A 23,315-nucleotide genomic window follows, 5' to 3' on the forward strand; every position below is an offset into this window, starting at 1 on the left:
TTACAAAAATGTATTTTTGTACTCTGCAGTAATTGGGCAGTGCCACGTGCTGCCCGGTTACTGCTGGGTTAGCGTGGGAGCCCTTACCGCTACCTCAGTGAGTGGCGGTAAAGGCTGTCCCCAGAATTAGCCGCACGGCAAGTGCTTTACTGGCTGCCGGGCCATTTTCTGCAGGAAAGTGAGACCTTCCCTTTTACCAGCTGCGGTAAAAGGGGGCCTCGGTGTGCATGTAAAACACATGCCAGTGCCGGCCCCCTTTTGCCGCAGCTTGTTAAAAGGGGCCCATAATGAGGATTTCAGAGTAGTAAGCAGTGTCCAACAATTCCCACAATAGGAGCATAAGTAGAGCTAAATGCATGCTGCCCTGTCCAACCCAGTGCACTCACAGCCAAGATTCATGCACCATCACCATCATACTGCCTCTGCCCTCCATGGCAGTTGAAATGAGTGAACAACAATCCAGGTGACTACAAGGAGGTCCTCTTAAAGATTTGTTTAATAAATCCTTGGAGACGGGAGAGGTTCCGAGGGACTGGAGAACGGTGGATGTGGTCCCTCTTCACAAAAGTGGTTATAGGGAAGAAGCTGGAAACTACAGGCTGGTAAGCCTCACTTCGGGTAATGGAAGCGATGCTGAAGGAAAGGATAGTGAATTTCCTGGAAGCGAATAAGTTGCAAGATCCGAGACAACATGGTTTTACCAGAGGGAAATCGTGCCAAATGAATCTCATTGAATTCTTTGATTGGGTAACTGGAGAATTGAATCATCGACATGCTATAGACGTAATCTACTTAGATTTTAGCAAAGCTTTTGACACGGTTCCCCACAGGAGGCTCTTAGATAAACTCGATGGGCTGAAGATAGGTCCCGAAGTGGTGAACTGGATTAGGAACTGGTTGACGGACAGATGACAGAGGGTGGTGTTAAATGGAGTTCGTTCGGAGGAGGGAAAGGTGAGTAGTGGAGTGCCTCAGGGATGGGGCCGATTCTGTTCAATATATTTGTGAGTGACATTGCCGAAGGCTTACAAGGTAAAGTTTGCCTATTTGCGGATGATACTAAGATTTGCAACAGAGTGGAGATTCCAAGATGGCCGCGGAATAGGACGGACGTGTTTTCCTCGTCTCTCTCTCTTACCTGAAAAATTTCTGAAATGCCGAAGAGGAGGGGAAGGCCTGCGGCGACTGCCTCCCAGCAGACTAGGAATCTACCCCCTCCAGGCTCGATAGAGCCTTTTTTGCAGAGAGCCGAAGGCATGGCTTCACCGTCGACAGGCAGTCCGCTTGTCCATTCACTAGCTGGAGGAAGTGTTTTGAACACAGGGCTGGAAGTCTCACTGAACCCCGACGGTAGAGACCCGCCTCCTCAACCAATCGGAAGCAGTTCACCGACGATCTCGCACCCGACCGTGACGACCGGAGAGTCATGTAACGGAGGGGAACGGGAGGTAATTCTTCTGTCGTCGGAAGGCTTGGGAAGTTTGTTTTTCCCCACCTCAACTGCCGCCGGAGAAAGAAGAACTGATGAGGAGACGGCAGGAACAACGGGAAATGTGAGTCAGACACATAATGGAACAGAAGAGTTTTTTCATTTTAAAAAACCTACTGAAGTAACTCTAGACAATCTTTGGCAGTTAATTGTGGACCTTGGTAAGGCTTTATGCCCACAGATGAAAAAGATGTCAGAAGAAATTGCCTTAATAGATGGGAAACTAAAGGAAGTAGAAATTAAATTTAATTCTGTGGCCTCACAAACTGAAAATCTTGAAAAAGAAATACAACAGATACAAACTGTGCAAACAACAACTGTTAAAGACTTGATAAACCTAAGGAGAAAATCAGAGTTTCTTGAAAATAGCCTTAAAAATAATAATTTACGTTTTATTAATTTTCCTGTGCAACCTCTAATTTCTCCGAGGGAAATGTTAAGGAATTATTTTAAAGAAGTCCTTGAAATTAATGAAGAACATTTTCCTCCTATTTCCCAGGTTTTCTATATTCCGATTAAAAAAGTTGAACAGCATTTAAACACTCAGCCAATAGATGTCTCTGCATTGATAGAAAGTTCAGACAGTGAAAATATAACTGCTTCTACTTTACTTGCCACGGTTGCGCTGACCTCAGACAAGTCATGGATATTAAAAAAAAATTTTCAAAAGAAAGAGAAAACCTTTAGAGGGTTACAAACACGGATATTCCCTGACTTGTCGAGAGACACGCAGAAACGTAGGCAAAAGTTTTTGCAATTAAAACAGGAGACGCTCCAGCTAGGAGCAACGTTTTATTTAAAATACCCATGTAAATGTTTGGTTAATTACCAGAATGTTAAATATGTGTATTTTGACCCTTCCCAATTATGTTCCTTTTTAACATCTAAGAGAGTTCTCTAAGTGTAATATATACCAAGCCTGAAAAGCTGAAATCCTTTTTTTCCTTTTTTTTTTGTTTTGTTGTCAAACATATTTGAAATGTTTAACTCCTTTTCCTAATATCTCCAGTTTATCGTATCTTGGAATCCCTATTTGAGGACTTTTAAGTATCCAAAAGGAGATTATTTTTCCTATTTTATTGTGATGCAAATTTCTGTAAACTTGAAATCTTTGGCTGCTTTTTTTTTGTCAAGTTAATTTACTTGTGAATTATTGAAATAATTAATAAAATTAAATTAAAAAAAAAAAAAGATTTGCAACAGAGTGGACACCCGGGAGGGAGTGGAAAGCATGAAAAAGGATCTGAGGAAGCTAGAAGAATGGTCTAAGGTTTGGCAATTAAAATTCAATGCGAAGAAATGCAAAGTGATGCACTTAGGGAGTAGAAACCCACGAGAGACTTATGTGTTAGGCGGTGAGAGTCTGATAGGTACTGAGGAGGAGAGGGATCTTAGGGTGATAGTATCTGAGGATCTGAAGGCGACGAAACAGTGTGACAAGGCGGTGGCCGTAGCGAGAAGGTTGCTAGGCTGTATAGAGAGAGGTGTGATCAGCAGAAGAAAGGAACTGTTATTGTCCCTGTACAAGTCGTTGGTGAGGCCCCACCTGGAGTATTGTGTTCAGTTTTGGAGGCCGTACCTTGCTAAGGATGTTAAAAAAAATGGAAGTGGTGCAAAGAAAAGCTACGAAAATGGTATGGGAATTGCGTTCCAAGACGTATGAAGAGAGACTTGCTGACCTGAACATGTATACCCTGGAGGAAAGGAGGAACAGGGGTGATAAGATACAGACGTTCAAATATTTGAAAGGTATTAATCCGCAAACAAATCTTTTCCGGAGATGGGAAGGCGGTAGAACAAGAGGACATGAAATGAGATTGAAGTGGGGCAGACTCAGGAAAGATGTCAGGAAGTATTTTTTCACAGAGAGGGTGGTGGATGCTTGGAATGCCCTCCCGCGGGAGGTGGTGGATATGAAAACGGTAACGGAATTCAAACATGCTTGGGATATACATAAAGGAATCCTGTGCAGAAGGAATGGATCCTCAGAAGCTTAGCCAAAATTGGGTGGTGGAGCAGGTGGGGGGAAAAGGGGTTGGTGGTTGGGAGGCGAGGATAGTGGAGGGCAGACTTATATGGTCTGTGCCAGAGCCAGTGATGGGAGGCGGGACTGGTGGTTGAGAGGTGGGGAATCCTGCTGGGCAGACTTATACAGTCTGTGCCCTGAAAAGACAGGTACAAATCAAGGTAAGGTATACACATATGAATTTATCTTGTTAGGCAGACTGGATGTACCATGCAGGTCTTTTTCTGCCGTCATCTACTATGTTACTATGTATTTATAAAAGAGGGTCAGGTTGTATAACACAGTACCTGGAGTGCTATCTTCCAGATGAATATATGAAGTATAAGTTTTCTGTCACCATTGGTCAAGCGGCTGAATGCCTCAGATTTGTACCTGGATGCCGCAGCTGTAGTTGCAACCCCTATTCAGAAGGAATGATTTCTGTACTGGTTGTTCTCAAGCCCTGCCAACTTGAGCAGCTACCTAAAAATGGTTGCAGACTGTTACCTGCTAAAGGTTTATTACTATGGTGTATCAACACATATGAGCTTCCAGGTGATCTCAGAACCTACAGAGGCGCTTATATGTTTACTATCATTGGATATATATATATATATATATATATATATATATATATATATATATATATAATCTTAAACAGATGACATCCATTTATATACAGGCTGTCCAACTAAATATTTGCCTCTTTATGGGGATCTTTTTACAAAGGTGCACTAGCATTTCTACTGCACAGTATAAATAAGCACATGCTAAACGTTAGAGACGCCCATATATTTCTATGGGCATCTCTAGCATTTAGTGCACACTAAAAATGATAGCACACCTTTGTAAAAGGACCCCTATATTTCTAATTTGTGCCAATTAAATATTTTTCTTTTCTTTTTCACTAGACACTCGCAACCTCTCAGGGAAATATACTGGACAATAAAGATCTCATTGAATCATTGAATAAGACTAAAGCAAGCAGTGCACTCATTCAGGATTCACTCACTGAGTCCCATAGACTGCAGATATTCCTTGATCAGGTATTCTTTTATTTTTGAATTCCATCATAGCTACAATTTTTGTGAAGTGTTTAATGCAGCAATATGGCAGAGACGTGGTCAGAGCCGGACAATGATAAGGTACATAAGAAGCATAGCCAGTAGTAAGAAGGTGAGCCCTCTATACGTATCTTTTGTGAGAACTCACTTGGGTATTGAATCTAATTCTGGAGGCTATTCCTATGAAAGGGTATAGACGAGGTGGTTCAAAGAAAGTTTTAAAAAACAGTGCATAGTCTGATATCACAAAAAAATATCAGGCCTAAACATATGTAACTAAAAGAGATGAAATATGATAGAGATATTCAAATACTTCAAATGTACTAAGCTGACAATTTTTTGATGTATCATCACATGTAGAATGATATAAGGCTCAGAAGAGGTAAATTTGGGAGTAATACTAAAAATGTATCTGTACAGGATGGTGGATGCATGGAAGAACCTCTTTGTGGAGGTGGTAAAGAGAACAGTAACCAGGAAAGCAAAAGATAAATACAAATAATCCTTATTAGTCAGCAAATTAAGGGGAAGACAGAGCTCAATTGGAACCTTATGGCAGAACAGAAGTTAAATTGGATAGACTATATGAGCCTTACTTTCCAAATCTGATGTTTGCTATATGTCAACGTAATATATGTAGGCCCAAAACTATGGAACAGAGGGGCCTCCTAGGTTTCTTTTAATTATTTGTGAGAGTAATTGGTGTTTGATGGGGTAGGGCAGAGTCATCCAAGTGAAAGTGGAAGGAAAGAGGACAGCGTCTATTTAGTGGGGAGGGGATGTGAAGGAAGAATAGAAATATCAATGTCTGGAGAAAGGGAAGGAAGAAAAAAAACAGGTAGTTGTGGGAAGAGTTGAGTGGTGAGATAGCATGAGGTGGTGGTGGGGAGACAGAATAGTTTGGAGGGGGAACAGGAGAGGAGACTTGAAGTTGAAATGCATGGAAAGAGGAGACGTGAGGAAGTAGGAAATAGAAAGTGTAGAGTAAGAAGACTTGAAGGAGAGGATATAGATGATGAGACGAATAAGGAAGTCACCATCTTACCTTTTCTTTAAGGTAAGATGGTGACGTTTTTTTAGAGAATGGGGTAAGAGGTGCAAGAAAAAAGAATATAAAACTAAAGAAGAGAAAATTATTAGAGCAAGGAAAGAAAACACCATGTCTGTTGGCATCTTGTAGACCAACGAGCTTAAGGTTTTGAGTACAAGAATCTACTTTATGACAACTTTAGTCCTCAAAAGCCTGTGAATCAATAAAGTTTTTTTTATTAAACTATATTAAAAGCACATGCTACTTCATGTTTTTAATATAATATACATTAATACAACATATGCATGTTAAGAATGTGTTTCAGTGTGAGAATTTAATGTAGTACACTGAAAAGTTTCCTCTTGATATTTAAAGTGTGCATGTGGCATTTAAAATTATACCTGGACTTTCAGATATAAGAACATAAGAATAGCCATACTGGGTCAGACCAATGTTCCATCTAGCCCAGCATCCTGCTTCCAACAGTGGCCAATCCAGGTCACAAGTGCCAGGCAGACTACCAGCAGTTATCTGGGGACCAGTCAGACCAGTACTGGATAACGTCGTGGATAAAGTTAGAACAGCCTTTAACTCCACCTAGGCTCAATTCTTGGATCGCTACAGCATTACCCAGATGGTGCTGGAGCAGTCAGAAAGGATTTTCATTGGGATTATAAGGAAAATGCTGCTGAAAATCTGGGTAAGGCTCCAGTGAGTAGGATTTATTCAGATAGGAAGCACTCATTTCCGGCTAAATCCCTCTGAATATTGAGACCCTTGAATTAATTGTACTATTGCTACAGATTTTTTTATTATTACAGTCTATGGGGCTCTTTTTAGTAAAATGCAGCAAGTTTTTGCATTTACCACACATGAGTTGCAGAATCTAGCATGCAGTAAGTAGAAAACCTATGTGGTAATACAAGGGGCATGCCCAGCATCTGCTCTGCATTTACCGCATAGGCACAGCGTTACATGCAATGGCAGATGACTTGGGAGCACCTTGGCCTGTCCGGCGCAGCATATGTAACAATGCCAGACCCCCCCCCCCCCCCCCAAAAAAAAAACCCAACCCAGTACTGCCACAGCGACTCATCTATCCAATATGATTCTCCACGCTAAGAAGACCTCCCAGAATCAATCGCATGCCCCCCCCAAAGCCTCTCACTTGATCTAATCCTCCATATTAAAATGTTCCCCTGATCCAATCCCCCCTCAAGAACAGACTGCATGGTACAGTCCCCCTCTGAGTGCTAAATAGCACCAGCACCGTTTAAAAAGGTAAGTAGTAGAAGTAGTACTATTACTAGGAGTCATCGACACCATTTTGCACCTGGTGCAAGACTGGATGGTAATAGAGGGTTCTCTGTGGACCTAGTCCAATGCAGACACACCGGTTTAGATCTGCCACAGGCTGCAGATCCAGAATTGCCCTATCAAGCTTGACAATGTTTTCAGCCAATCAGCTGCCGAGGTCTCCTTCCCGCGTTGAGCAAGTCAGCCACCTCCTCAGCTCAATTATTTCTGCACTGTGTCTACCTGTATAGATATATAGATAAATATGTGAAGATAGATTAAATAATGCAAAATAAAAGGATAAAGGGAATAAAAATCACATAAAATGCATATGTTCATATTATAAATGTGATGAACTAAACTTCTGAAAAGGGGCACAGGTTTCTTCACTAGTCAATCCTACTTCATATAACTCTAGAAAACCAGTTTAGGTAAGCAAAAGACAATTCTAAGGAGAAAAATGCCTTGAGAAGCACCTCTTCTGCTTGCTTGCAAAAAGGAGGGCTAGGCCTTCATCATCGGCTAAAAACTTCCTAGTCTTTATAACTTGTTTAGATTCTTCTACTCAACTCTTCCTTCTCGAATTTACATTAGCTTTATTTAAATGTACTTAGCTTAAAGACGTGTGTTATCCTTCCGTCTTTCACTATTGCTATGTTATAAATGTACCAGCAAGAATAATTTTAGAAATGCAGTGCATTTCTCTCAGAATCAGTGCAACAAAAGCAACAAGATCAGGTAAGTCTATATCTTCAGCAGCAGATGGCAGTTTAATGCTGGATCAGATTGGAAAAACTCTTTCTCTGAGGACAAGCAGTACTGTGAATCCTTATATATGGGTAATGTCACTGATGGAGTCTGGTAAGGGAAACAGTATCCCAGCAACTTATTCTGGAAATCTTTGGGCCGCCTCACTATACATGCATGCTGGTTTCTGCCTTCTGCTGCCGTGTGGGACTTCAGTCTTTTTGTGACATGGAGTTGTTAACCAGATGAGAGGGAATCAACAACTCAGCACAAATAACACAAAAGCAGAGTGTAGCTGACCACAAGAAAGACTGAAGGAATCAATATTTGTTTAAGGATCTCATACAGCCCGTGTTTCAGCAAAATGCCTGTGTCAGGGATCAGGAAACAGAAGAAAATGTTAGTGTAAGGCTTCCGCAAAGGGACTTCCAGAATAGGCTGGGGTCAATGATGCCTCTAGAGTAATATTGTCGAATTTGACGGGGCTGGGGGAGGCCAACTGCCTTGTCTGGATCCGTGACCGGTCCAACCGCGTCAACAGTCGGCCCCACACCACAGCCGTTGATCCATTGAAGGCCTCTTGTGGGGTTCCGCAGGGCTCTCCACTTTCACCTGCCTTATTCAATATTATGTTGATGCCTTTAGCTGCTGCTCTTGCAAAACTGGACCTCAACCCTTTCATCTATGCCGATGATATTACAGTCTACATCCCCTTTCACACCACTGTGTTGGAAATTGTCCACCTCATTGATGCCTGCTTCTCCTCCATAGAACACTAGGCTCAGGTCTTCCGTTTCAAATTAAACAAGGACAAAACAGTGTCTCATCCTCTCGTCCACCCACACCCCAGTAATTGACACAGTGCTCCCAGTACTGGGCTCTGCCCTTCCGATTGCCACCAGCCTGCGGCTTTTAGGAGTGCAACTGGACACACACCTCCAGCTGGACAATCATGTGCACTTGGTCTCCAAAAAAATGTTTCACACCATGTGGAGGCTTCGGCACATAAGATACTTCCTTACTAGAGATTTGTTCCGTACACTTGTCCACTGGCTTGTCCTCTCCCACTTGGACTATTGCAGCGGTATTTATGCAGGCTGCCAGGCCTCACTGTTGAAAAAGTTCCAAACAGTTCAGAACACTGCCGCGAGACTCAGCCTCAGAGAACGACGCTTTGCACATGCCGAACCCTTGCGTTTCAAATTAAACTGGCTGCCTGTACAGGAGCGCATTGCCTTGAAGCTCTGCTCCTTGACCCATAAAATCATCTATGGGCTTGCCCCGGAGTATATGCACCCCTTGATCAACCTCCCGCCCAGGAACGCCAATTCTGCTGCTCGTTCTTACCTTCATCTGCATTTCCCAAACTGTAAGGGAGTCAAGTACAAGAAGATCATCGCCTCGTCCTTCTGCTATTGGAGCCCTAAGCACTGGAATGCTCTGCTGCAACACCTCAAAATTCAAGCGGACCACGCCCTCTTTAAGAAGTTGTTGAATACCTACTTCTTTGCCAAGACCTATCCCTCACTTTATACCGCTTACTGATGCACCCCTCCTGTCCCTTACCCCGCTAGTTCACCCTGTTAGATGCTTTTCCCCCTGCTTCCTCCTTGTATACTTTTCTAAGCTTCCTATTCTGTAATTTTATTTAATTTTTTGTAAAATTTGTAAGCCACATTGTGCCTGCATGAGTGGGAAAATGTGGGATATAAGTGAACAACAAATAAATAAATAAATAAAAAGGGGTTCACAATATCCACAAAATTCAACAGCACAAAAGAAAGTGGAAAAGAAACCAACTTCAAGAGATCAGTCCAAACTCAGGGTAAGATGCTCCAGTAAGCAATTTTATTTGGACCCTACACTGTCCGTGTTTCGGCTTTTAAAAAAGCCTTCATCAGGGGTCGATCAGTGAGTGCGCAGTTGTATACTGATTGATCTCTCTAAATGCAAAGAAGAATACTGTCTTACACCAACAAATTCAAATTTTTCAATTTGAATTTGTTGGTGTAAGACAGTATTCTTCTTTGCATTTAGAGAGATCAATTCATATGCTCCACTGTCAATCAGTATACAACTGCGCACTCACTGATCGACCCCTGATGAAGGCTTTTTTAAAAGCCGAAACAAGGACCGTGTAGGGTCCAAATAAAATTTCTTATTGGAGCATCTTACCCTGAGTTTGGACTGATCTCTTGAAGTTGATTTCTTTTCCACTTTCTTTTGTGCAGTGTAATGCTTCCAACATCTTCTTCCAAACTGTGGAAGAAAATTAATTTACTATGGCACTGTTCTTGTGCTGCTGCTCTGATTGAGAATTCATGTTGCATCCCAACATAGAGTCCCTAATACTCACAGCTTGGAAGTTGAGAGGCTAGTATTAGATCTTTAAACTTGCCTGACGTCACAGAGGTCTTGCTAGCTGTCAGAAAGAATTCTACTAAAAGGGCATATGGCTTTAAGTAGAGAAGGTTTGGTGAATGGTAAGGCTTTTGATCCATTTATTTGTCCTACACAAAAACTTCTTAAATGCCTTCTAAATCTTTCAGAGACTAGACTCAAAACCAACTCAGTAAGGGTTCACTTTAGTTCAATTGGAGCTTATTGGGGTTGAAGGTAAACCCATCTCTGCAAGCCCACCCAATGTGGGCTGATGCCCACACACTCTTACTGTGGCTTGCAGGGATCCCTAAACCTCGCCAGCTGAAGATTTCCTCCTCCTTGGGCAGCCAGTGCTCTTCCAGGTATAAATAAGTACCTGTATATACTATGTAAACTGCTTTGAATGTAGTTACAAAAACCACAGAAAGGCGGTATATCAAGTCCCATTCCCTTTCTAAACAGCAGCTGGCAGCATTTGCCTTGAACTGATGCCTACACTAGCCTCTCTGCACATGCTCAGTTTTCACGCATGCGCAAACACTGAGCATGCGCAGCCTGCTGGTAAGTGCTGCTGGCTGCAATTTGGAAGAGTGCTGACTGCCCGAGGAGGAAGTCTTCATCTGGTGGTTTTGGGGATCCCCGCCAGCTGAGGCATTTAATATTTTGAGTTGGCGGGTGGGCAGGTGGGAAGGGGTAGAGAGCAGAGCTGGGGGAGGGAGACAAATTCCATTCCCACCCACCTTAGGCCCACCCAGAATCTGCCGAGTGGCTACGCCCCCTTTAATTGCTGACTTTGTGTGAGACTTGCAGCTTATGAGACCTCAACGTTGTTCTTACCCTGCATAATGAAAACTCCGTTTAAGCTGCTAGATTCTGCTAGTTGAAGTATCTGACCTGGAAGGTGTTCTTTATAGTGGCAGTTACTTCAGTATGCAGGATTAGTGAGCTCCAGATTAGTAACTAGTCCACCTTATACGAAGTTATAATAAGTTCTTGTCTGTTATTGAACAGATAGGGCTGCATTTCATTTAAATTAAAGGTGTTTTATTTATTTATTTATTTCCTACTGCGCTCTCCATTTCCTCCGGTAGAAAATAAGTACTTTTATATAATATGTAAACCGCTTTGTAACCAGAGAAAGGCGGTATATCAAATCCCAGCCCCCTTCTCTTCCCTCCTTCCCATCCCCAGATCCAACATCTCACTCTTTCTCTTCCTTCCTTTCTTCCCTCCCTCTCCTCTTCCCCAGGTCCATTATCTCTCTTTTTTTTTTGTGCTGGTATATATCCTCTCTCTCAATTTCTCTCTCTCTCACTCGCGCGCTCTCTCTCTCATCATCATCAGCGACACAAACTTAGTGGTGAGCAGCACCAAGCTCTTGTGGTTGCTGGAGCTCACAGACTCAACCATAGCTTCCACCAGTGACCCCTCTGGTTCTGCTTGAAGGGCGGCAGCTCGCTGCCCTTCCCCCCACTGTGGGTTCAGCATCTGCACCTCTCAGTTCTTGTACATACGTTACCTGCAGCCTGCTCTGAAGTGTTCCCTCTAGCCCATTCTGCTTCCTCAGATATCACTTCCTGTTTTTATATGGATAGGACAGAGGAAAGATTTGTACCAGGCCACAGGTTGCAGCGCTGCCACTGCCAGGGACCAACAGAAGACCACCTTTAAGGTAAACCAGGGCAGGGGGGGTGGGTGAGGGGAAAGATGCCAGATCATGCCAAGGACAGGGGTTGGGAGTGGAAGAGAGCAGAAGAGATGTCTAGAGGAGACAGGAGATTCTGCAGTGTGATTAATTTTATAATCTTGATTATTAGTTAATGCTTTTTTCGTAGTTAACAGTCATTTACTTGCAGCCCTTATAATAATGTCTCTTCAAAACCATCCAAAGTTCCTTCTAAAGATTGTCAGTATTCCACCTTAACCAGTCAGTAGTCCTTCCAACCTTTTTTCCTAAACCACATGGCCATAAAGATGAAAGTGCATTGCACACTTTGAACTGCAAGAGAGCCTTGGCCTTCTATCTGGAGCAGACTAAAACCAAAAGAAAGTCTACCCACCTTTATGTTTTCTTTTGACCCTAACAGGATGGGGGGTTGCGTTGCCACAGGCCAATGCACACTTTCAAACTGACTACATTTCCTTCACTTGTGCCCAGTCTGGGTTGACTCTAGATGGTGATGTCACTGCTCATAATGTCAGAGCTATGGCTGCATTGGTAGCAAACTTGAGGCCAGCCTCCCTAAAAAAGATTCCAAGGGCTACAACATGGTTATCTGTCCACACATTCACATCCTACTTCTGGTTAGTCCAATACTCCTGATGTGACAGCAGGTTTCGCCAGGCTGCCCTGAAAAATCAATTTGGGGTTTAGAATCCACCATCCCCCTAGGCACTTCTCTCTCAGTTCCAGGCTTCTTTCCAAAAAAAAAAAAAAGAAAAGGATAAAATGATTAAATGGCCATTTGTCACCCAAAAATATGGGTGTCTGCCTGTTGCAGTGGCAGTTATTGTGTATTTCTTTCTAATGTCAAAAACAGCCTGTAGCTAGTGAGGCCCATACATGAAGGGGGGCGGGGGAAGGGAAATGGGACTTGATATACCGCCTTTCTGAGGTTTTTGCAACTACGTTCAAAGCGGTTTACATATATTCAGGTACTTATTTTGTACCACAGGTACTTATTTTGACTCACAGTCCTGCTTTTCTTTGGAGAAAGCAAAGTTACTTCCTGTAGCAGGTATTTTCTGAGGACAGCAGGACTTGAATACTAACAACCCTCCCATCTCCCCAAGGATTTGTGTTCCTTAGGTGGTAATAGACTTAAGAGGTCCTGTGCAAGAGCAGAAGGGGGAAAGGGACATGTATGAGTGGTGAGGCAGCTGAAAGACTTCCAAAAAAGTTGCTGAAGTGCTGTTTCTTGAACTGGGCTCGATTGATTTTATTTTATTTATTTTATTTTTGTTACATTTGTACCCCGCGCTTTCCCACTCATGATATCAGCCATTTGTGAGTGCCGGGCTCTGTCAATGATAATCACCCGTATGTGAGGATTCAAGTCCTGCTGTCATCAGAGAATGCCTGCTACAGTTAAGTAATCTTGTTTTCTGCATGCAAGTTAGCTAACCCGTACCCTTATGACTGTGCTGTGTGCTGGCTATGCTAATTGACTGTTAAAGAGAACCAGTCAGCATGCAGTAGTATTCTAGGCCAGTGTTTCCCAAGTCAGTCCTAGAGTACCCCTTGCCAGCCAGGTTTTCAGGATATCCACAATGAATATGCATGAGTTAGATTTGCATGCAATTTTGACAGTGCATGCAAATCTTATCTTATGTATGTTTATTGTGAATAACCTGAAAACCTGATGGGACTGGGTGTACTTCAAGGACTGGGAACAATTGCCAATCCAAGTCAAAAGTACCTGGCAAAAACCCAAATAATATCAACATTCCATGCTATCAATCCCAGGGCAAGCAGTGGCTTCCCCCATATCTATCTCAATAGCAGACTATAGACGTTTCCTCTAGAAACACTGTTCTAGGTTGAGACAGGAAGACACCAGTGAATGAGTCCTGTCTTCACTTTTTAACTCCTTTGAGATAACTGAATAATGTGGCAGAGAAGCTTCAAATTTATTGGTTGTATGGATGCTTAGAAATTATGGGGCAACACCACAACAATGATTTTCCTCCGGTAACTGAACAGTTGTGGGAACTGATGGCATTGGTTATTAGAGTAAGGTCTGATTTTCAGTAGCTCCTATCTGGATAAGTACGTTTCACCAGGGCTATACCCAGATTTTCTGCATCATTATCCAGACAATGTTGCTCAAATTCATCACTGACTACCTTGATGCTATCTGCATAGAGATGAGATGGTCTAGGTGCACAGATAGAAGTTATCTGTGTACCACTGATATTCAATGCTGCTCAATGCATAAAAGCTGTCTTAAATTGACCAAGTGGCTGTCCAAGTACCAGCGCTGAATATCAGTGGTACCCGGATAGAGATGCTGGTCTGTTCTATACCCAGATATTCTACGCCAGTATCTGGGTACTGGCTGGTGCCAAATATCCCAGTATAACTTTAAATGCCACAGCAGGAATTTTAAAGCCGTGCTGACCTTGGAGTTTATATGTCAGCTGGCTAGATTTTTTCAGCAAAGAAACTGACATTAAAACTGATATTATTAGATCATATATGTGTGTATGTCTCCTACTAATAATTTTGTACAGTTCATCCAGTTTTATTCATTCTTGGTGTTTGAAAAGTACTGCTTTTCTGATAAATTCAGTTTACATTAGCATGTCACTTTTGCCACAATGTTTGGGAGCAATTGAGAGCACAATTTTTATTATTTTATTTGCTATGGGAATTAATATTAGATGCCCACATCTGCTTCAGCCCTGTGAGAGGGAATTGGGCTTGGAGGTGTGTGTACAGTACACAATTCTTTTTTATGTTTCATGGTGTTTTTTGGTTTGTTTGTTTTTGATAAAAAAAAGAAGAATGAACTACGGATGCCATAAGATTACTGCTTCAATTTCTACTTTATTTCCTTCCACAGGAACGGGATGCCTATCTCCCTCTTGCAGAGAGTGCCAGCAAGATGTTCTTTATTATCTCTGACTTGTCTAAAATTAATAACATGTACCGTTTTAGTTTGACTTCATTCTTACGACTTTTTGAACGGGCTCTACTAAACAAACAGGTATATTTTGTTATTGCGTAGGTGTGGCTTAGACAAGAAAGTTTGTGTTCACTACAAATATGTAATTGCTTTTGAAATGTTAAGAGAAAATATAATATTAATGATACAGACTCTGTCATGTATGCAGCTGGACCGTACATAAGGCAGTAAAGAAAATGTTCAGTATCTGGATTTATTATTATATGGCGTTATTTGGAACCAAGCCTTTTTTGGTGAGCTGTGCTGTTCATTCTCATTCTTGTAGCAGGTTGTTTCTCACTATGATTGTGCACAAGCAATGCAAAATAGAACATCAGATTGCTCATGCCTCTCAGGCTTGTATCCTACTACTACTTATTTCTATAGCGCTGCTAGATGTACGCAGCGCTGTACACTTGAACATCAAGAGACGGTCCTTACTCAACAGAGCTTACAATCTAATCAGGACAGGCAAACAAGACAAATAAGGGAAAAGGGAATTACTTAAGGTGGGAATGATAAAACAGACATGAGTGCAGGTAAGTAAGTGCTTTACTCCTCCCCAGCGTTAACCAATGCTAACCAAGTCCTCAAATGATGTTTGCTCTCTTCAGCCTGTGCTGATGTTGCCACCATTTATCTGTAGTACTGTCTTGGCTGGGGTTTGGCTTTGTTTACAAGGGGCTCTTACTGCTCTCTCCAGCGGCGTGCTGTTCTTTGATACCTGGCTTTACATAAAACTCACAGGGGAAAGGGAAGGGAAATGGGACTTGATATACTGCCTTTCTGTGGTGGTTTGCAACTACATTCAAAGCGGTTTACATATTTACAGGTACTTATTTTGTACCTGGGGCAATGGAGGGTTAAGTGACTTGCCCACAGTCACAAGGAGCTGCAGTGGGAATCGAACCCAGTTCCCCAGGATCAAAGTCGGAGGAAAAACCCTAACTTCCTTACATAGGCAGGAAGCTAAGACTTTCTGTGTACAGTGGGCTACTAACTAGTTAAAAATAATGATTAATTATTTTCCTTACAGGCTTCCTATTCTTTACTGTGTTCCCTATTCTTCAGGAGCTTGGCTGTGCAGGAAGGAGTCTCAGCCCCTTTCTTCTGTACAGTCACTCAACAGACCCTCACTCCTAGTTTCAGGCAGATAACACTTTTTTAATGCCAAGGATTCCAGCTTTCATTGAATAACAAACTGTTTCTTTTTATAAGCCACTTTGACCACTGGCACACAATGCAGTCTCACACTAGCAAACCACAGTCAGCTTAGGGCAATTTCTCTCCCTGTTACATCAGGCTTGAGCCCAGCTTAAAGCAGAGCCTTAATACATTTAAATCAGCTTTAAATCAGCTAGCAGTTCTTTTTAAAGGAACTGTTTACTTTCCAAATTCAGGCTATTTACTTAGACACAACCATTCCAACTTAAAAAAAAATCTTTTTATCTGTCTTCAGCATAAGTACATAAGTATTGCCATACTGGGAAAGACCAAAGGTTCATCGAGCCCACCATCCTGTTTCCAACAGTGACCAATCCAGGTCACAAATACCCGGCAAGATCCCCCAAATCCCAAAAATGTACAAAACATTTTATACTGCTTATCCCAGAAATAGTGGATTTTCCCCAAGTCCATTTAATAACGGTCTATGGACTTTTCCTTTAGGAAGCCGTCCAAACCTTTTTTAAACACTGCTAAGCTAACTGCCTTTACCACATTCTCTGGCAACGAATTCGAGAGTTTAATTACACGTTGAGTGAAGAAAAAGTTTCTACGATTCGTTTTAAATTTACTACATTGTAGCTTCATCGCATGCCCCCTAGTCCTAGTATTTTTGGAAAGTATGAACAGACGCTTCACATCTACCCGTTCAACTCCACTCATTACTTTATAGACCTCTATCATATCTCCCCTTTTCTCCATGCTGAAGAGCTCTAGCCGTTTTAGCCTTTCCTCATAGGGAAGTCATCCCATCCCCATTTATCATTTTCGTCGCCCTTCTCTGCACCTTTTCTAATTCCACTATATCTTTTTTGAGATTCGGCGACCATTTGTACACCTTTCCACTGCTCTCAGACCTCAGAGCTGCACACACATGCTTCCACACTCCCTCAAGTCCAGGGCTCCTCTAATTCCACTGTGATTTTAATCTCATTTTTATTCTTAATCCTGTCTTCATTTTTTGATATCTGTTTTTTATTGTACTTTTTCCATAGATTTGGTTTATGCAGTTTATAATCTTTGTAGTACATATCTGTCAGCTAAAGGATGGTGTTCTATCTAGTTAGTTCTAATGAAAAACCTTTCTTTTCAAAAAGACAGCTACTAGGCTGAATATTTCTAGTTTTACAGATGGGAGGGTCTTTCTGCACATGTCTCGGATATCAAATTTAAGTACATGCTGGTAAATTAGATGAGATTGTGAAGGGATGAAATGTATAGTATATAAGAACAAATCACTGCTAAAATAAATCCTGCAAGTGCACCACTGAATTCACCATTAATGTATAGCACAGAACCAACAAAATCTTGATTGTACTGCAGTGTGGTAGCACTTGCCCAGTCAGCTATAATATCCTGCAGTGGCAGAAGGAATAATTTATTTATGCTCAAAAAAATTAAGTACCTATCTGTAATCTAGGAATTGTGTCCTAATAATGTATAATCTGCATAGCCTCTTCAGGATACCCAAATTTTCAGAGGCAGAGAAACCAAACAAAATACAATTTTTCTACTTTCCCAAAAATCAGCTAGAATGGACTGACTTCCTTCTGCTATTGCAGGACAACATAGCGTACAGAGAAATGTTAGTTTGATAGCTTTTAGTTTAACTGCAGTATTGACAATCTAGGAGTATTAAACTGGGACTACCAGTTCTATTTTTTCCACAGCTGCCGGTTCAGTTTTCTATGAGAATTTCTTTTTGTGCCTTCCAGGTTTCTCTTTTAGTTTGTTTTATTTTGTTCCTCATTCGGGGTATTCTTCCTTACATTTTTAATTTATTTTCCCCTTTGTTAGGTTTCCTTTATTTTACCGTGCTCGGTAGCCCACATTAGGCTGAACTTCAGTTGGGTTCTTCCCAGGGCCGTGCCTAGGGTCTCTGGTGCCCCCCTGCAGACTATCAGTTGGCGCCCCCCCCCCCCCCCCCCCTCCATCTAGCAGAGCAGGAACAGAAGGGAGCAGGCAAGTAAGCCGGACCTCAGGAAAAAATAGCACTGTATGTATCCCTCATTGATAAGTCTCTGATAAGTTTAGCAATTTAATTAAAGCAAAATGTATTTTCATAACACTTCAAAGATTTCCAACTCAAAATAGGAATGCTAATTCAAAATGTGAGCGAAGTCCTCTTAGTTTCCAAAGATTCTTTTTCTAATCTCCTTTGCACCAAAGGATATAATTCAGATCAAACATTTATCTCCGATCAACTATCTCAGATCAAATATTATTTCTGATCAAATATTAAGGTTTCCGTGCTTACAGTCACTTAAATCTACCTAGCCTTTATATAGCTTATAGGATTTAAACACTCTTAAACTGAAATTCACCCTTTTCTATTCTTCATAAACTTCAAGTAATCCTGAAATATTCAGATCCTTTTCTCACTAGAGAAACTTCAATCTCCACCAACCTCTTTTTCATTCATATTTTCTCATTTACCACATAATCAGGCACTCTTTTATAATTTCAGTCAACACACACAGGAACTCACAGCTGCATGTCTCTCTTGGCCAAACCGACGGTCAGTTGCTCTCTCACTCTGTTCCCTTCCGGGCAGATTTCTAACAGAAGCTGATCATCCAGTCAGAGAGCTCTATTTGAATGCAGATTAACATACAGACACTCATGGGAATTTTTAGTGAAAAACACTAGATAAACCCTTCATTTTTGGATCAAACTCCACACTTTTGATCAGAGCCATGACCTAACATTAAGGCTGTAAACATTACATCATTTTTTATCCATAAATATGCAAATGAGAACCTCCCCAAAATGGACTAATTTGTATATGATTTAAACAAATCTGAGCATATGACAACCAAGTACAGACTCCCAGCACCTGAATCTGCAATTAGATTTAATGCAAATACTTTTAAAACTTATTTTTAGCACTTTTAAAATTTCAGGTTCTCTTTAATTTGAATGCTGTTCAAGCTCTGAAGCTCACCCTGAGTGAGGAGTTATCCCCAAACCAAAGCATATATAGCAATCTGGTTGCATTCTCTCAAATAACTTGAAGAGCCTGCCTGCCTCAGTGAATACTGCTGGGTTGCTTTCACTTCCAGTTTGCCATGAAAAGGAGGGCAGGGGAGATAGGAGAATCGCAACTTCAGGTAAAAGATTTTGCAAGTGAGCGGAAAGCAGAGACGGCGGGGCAGCGGCGCCCCTCGAAGGCAGGCGCCCCCCCTGCCTTGCTTACCCCGCTTACTGCATTGGCACGGCCCTGGTTCTTCCCTTCATTTTTCTATGGTGCTTTGCCCCTTTTTTGGCACCATCAAGTCTTTTGATTTAGCCATGACTGTTTTTCCTTCCATGTCATCAGAAATTCCCAGTGGCTTCAAGCTCTGTACCCGATGCAGTAGGACCATCTCTAACACACCCCTTCTTGATGTCTCCAATGTTTGGGGCCTGAGCTGAGCACAACCCTTCTAACTGTCTTCTCTGTATTTATATGATGAAAACAACACAGTGAGCCAGAGAGGCTCAAAGAGATAAACTTTTTGGAGCCAGGTCCAAAGCCTCAACGTTTTATATCTCTTTATGGGAGAAGTAATCCCTTCTGTATTTCAGGAAACAATTTTAAGTGACATTCCCAACACAAACAGAAAATCTAGTGCAGTTAAAATCCAAAATTAGTAAGAGAAGGCCTGTTCCAGCCTGTAAGCCCCTCTTCCAGCATAAAAGGACTAAAAAGCCAAAGCAAAGCAAACTTTCCCACACTGACAATGTCCCACTTTAACAATAATAGTAATAATAATAATAATAATAATAATAAAAAAGTTCCACCAATCCTTTAATCTTTCTCCCAGCTCCCCCTCTCCCAACCCTTCCACAAGCCACCTCCAAATTACCCAATGTAAAGTGTCCACATATGGTACTAAGGTTACTGTGAGATCACCTTCTTCCCTGACCCCCTCAGACTCATTGATGATTCAGCCTCTCAAAATTAACATAGAATTATAAACTGCGAAGAATTGAAGCGGTACAAAGAAAAGCTACGAGAATGGTATGGGATTTGCGTTACAAGATGTATGAGGAGAGACTTGCTGACCTGAACATGTATACCCTGGAGGAAAGGAGAAACGGGTGATATGATACAGACGTTCAAATATTTGAAAGGTATTAATCCGCAAACGAACCTTTTCCGTAGATGGGAAGGCGGTAGAACCAGAGGACATGATATGAGATTGAAGGGGGGCAGACTCAAGAAAAATGTCAGGAAGTATTTTTTCACGGAGAGAGTGGTGGATACTTGGAATGCCCTCCCGCGAGAGGTGGTGGAGATGAAAATGGTAGCGGAATTCAAGCATGCGTGGGATAAAAATAAAGGAATCCTGTTCAGAAGGAATGGATCCTCAGAAGCTTAGCCGAGATTGGGAGGCGGGGCTGATGTTTGGGAGGCGGGGCTAGTGCTGGGCAAATCTTCTACGGTCTGTGCCCTGAAAATGGCAGATACAAATCAAGGTAAGGTATACACAAGAAGTAGCACATATGAGTTTATCTTGTTGGGCAGACTGGATGGACCGTGCAGGTCTTTTTCTGCCGTCATCTACTATGTTACTATGTAAAACATAAAGAACAATAACAAAAGTAAAAATAAATATAAAGCAGTCCTCCCAAGATGTGCATTGCCAGAAATTTATCTAACTGGCCTACTCCATCCAGTATGGGATATTTAAACATATCCTCACAGACAACGGAGAAAAAATGTAAGTGAAGACTCCAAAATACTGGATTTGTCAGACATGGAATTGCATTTTCGATATGACGTCAAAGTCTGACTTTGTATCACATCATTAACAGCCTCTAACAGGCACAGCAGGACTTAGTTCAGTCTTAGGGAAAAGAAAAGAGAGAAATAAGCATTCTTCGAGGACAAGCAGGCTGCTTGTTCTCACGATTGGGTCGTCGTCCGCGACGGCCCAGGATACCGGCAAAATTTTTCATAGCAAAAACAAAGAACTCTCCAGAATGCTCTGTCGTGCAGGCCGAACACAGCGCGCATGCGCGAACGGCTTCCCGCCTGCGACGCAGCATGCCCTCCTTAGTTTCTTTTGATCCGCATCTTGAGAGACACAATTTTTCTACTGCGCTCAATTTCGGCTCAGGAGACTTTGAGTCAGCGTTTACCGCTTCCCTTTTTCCTTTTTTTCTTCTTCGTTGTAGTAGTTTTTTCACAAATTAAAAAAAAATTTAAGTAGTTTTTTCCCTTATTTTATTAGTTTCTCTTCACCTCTTCAAGCTTCCTTCCTTTTTTCGTCGCGGCCGCCTTTTAGACTGCTGGGCCGGGTCTTTTTTTTCCTTTTTTGTGCCTTTTATTCGGCACGATCTAGTCCTTTCATTTCGCAGCTGCCATTTTTCCGTCCATGTCATTGAGGACTCCCAGCGGCTTCAAGCGTTGTACTCACTGCAACTGGACCATCTCGGGTACCGACCCCGACGCGTGGTGTCTCCAGTGCCTTGGGCCCGAACACTTGCCAGCTGCTTGTAAGTTGTGCTTTTTTTATTTTTTATTTATTTATAAATTTATTTAACAGTTTCAAGTATACAACTTGTTCAGAAAAGAAAATATCAGCACATATTATATTGCAATATACATTTAGCCAAAGAAAAAAAAATTCTATCCAATATTTGCTCAAGTCCTCTATATGGATTCAAGAGGGTTCACAATGGAGTTAACATTTATATTTATAAAACAACATTAAAGAAAATAGCTTGCATGATACCTTAATTTGTCGGTTCTAATTTATTATTTCAAGAGAGAATATTCTACCCCTACTTATGCTTAGATGTTAAAAATGCTGTTAGCTGGGCAGGTTCAAAGAAGACGTATTTTATCGATTGAAATTTTACTACACATTTACAAGGAAACCTCAAAAAAAAGGTAGCCCCTAATTGTAGTACACCAGGTTTCATCATAAGTTGTGCTTTTTAATGAAAAAGCGAACCCAAGTGTCTCGGGAGGCTCAACATGAAATACTTTTTGCTGATCGGTCCGGTCCTTCGACGTCGGCATCAACATCAGTACCGAGATCGGTGATGTCGACGTCGAGGGAAGCATTGACATCTAGAGCGCAGGTAATGGCTACCGAACGACCACATTGCGCTGGGAGGAGAGGGATCGACTGGGTCTCCACCTGTCTCAAGGCCTACTGCTATGCAGGCTCCCCGGGACCGACCTTTGTCGGACCCAGCCCCGAGGAGGCGTGAGGATTCTACGTCCTCTTCGGTACCGAGGAGTCTCGATGAAGGGCATCAAGTGAAGGCTAAGAAGCACTGTCATCGTTCTCCTTCCAGACACAGTGCCGGAGCTCTGGGAGCCGAGGGATTCGGCACCCGAGGAAGCGTCGGCGCTGAGAGGACCGCTCAACCCTCTATATAGGAGGTGCCGATGTGCCAGTCTTCGGGGCCGCTTGGTACCGGCTCTCGAGCCCCCTCAGATTCTGCCACTGGCTCTTACACCGGGCCCCGCAGCCTTTTCCGATGGAGGCTCTCGTCGAGCGCATCAGGGCCCTTCTTCCAGAGCTTCTGGAGGGATTGCTGCGCCAGTCTGTGTCAGTGCCAGGGGTGCTTGTGCCTCCTGCATTGACTATGGAAGTGGCATCTGGGCCTTTGCCTGTGGTGAGGTCCCCATCCTTGGTGCCGCTTGCAGCATCGGCGTCAGCCGCCACCCGGGTCAATTCTCCCTCAACGTCAGCGGAGGAAGCTTCGACTTCTAGACATCCCCCTCAAGGTCGTCGTTCCTCGATGTCAAGACAGGCTCGGGCTCAGGCTGCTCTTACAGAGCTTTTGTGCGACACCGATGATGAGTGCTTGTGGGAGGAAGAGGAAGATCCCAGATACTTTTCGGAGGAAGAGTCATATGGGGTCCCCTCTGATTTTACTCCGCCGATTGAAGGAAGATTGTCTTCACCTGAGAGTTTTTCTTTTTCCTCTTTCGTTCGGGAAATGTCTAAGGACATTCCTTTCCCTATGCAGGTTATGGATGAGCCCAGGACCGAGATGCTCGAGGTCTTGGACAATCCTTTTCCGCCCTCAGAGGTTGCAACGGCCCCCTTGCATAACACACTCAGGTAAGTTCTTATGCGAAACTGGTCGTTCCCGCTATCTAATCCAGTGGTCCCCAAGAAAGCTGAGTCCCAGTACAGAGTCCATGGAGAACCAGTAATGGTGAAGCCCCAACTACCTCACGAGTCCATGGTGGTGGACTCTGCTCTCAGAAGAGCCAAGAGTACTAGAGACTATGCCTCAGTGCCCCCAGGCAGAGAGTATAGGGCCTTGGATTCTTTTGGGAGAAAAACGTATCAGGCCGCTATGCTCGCAGCCAAGATCCAAACATACCAGCTCTACACGAGTATCCACTTGCGGAACTCGGTGAGGCAACTGTCTAGTTTGGTCTAAGCACTTCGTCCGG

At 42.6% G+C, this 23,315-nt stretch overlaps 1 protein-coding gene across 1 annotated transcript in view; it reads left to right on the forward strand.

The window, feature by feature from the left end:
• DYNC2H1 (dynein cytoplasmic 2 heavy chain 1) overlaps window positions 1-23,315 on the forward strand; it is a 1,078,189-nt gene that overhangs the window by 770,404 nt on the left and 284,470 nt on the right. The window contains 2 exon segments of the mRNA XM_030202388.1: window positions 4,406-4,540; window positions 14,579-14,722. Of these exon segments, the coding sequence (XP_030058248.1) occupies window positions 4,406-4,540; window positions 14,579-14,722 (279 nt within the window).

Source organism: Microcaecilia unicolor, chromosome 4, assembly GCF_901765095.1.
Source record: "Microcaecilia unicolor chromosome 4, aMicUni1.1, whole genome shotgun sequence".
NCBI classification, from domain to species: Eukaryota; Metazoa; Chordata; class Amphibia; order Gymnophiona; family Siphonopidae; genus Microcaecilia; species Microcaecilia unicolor.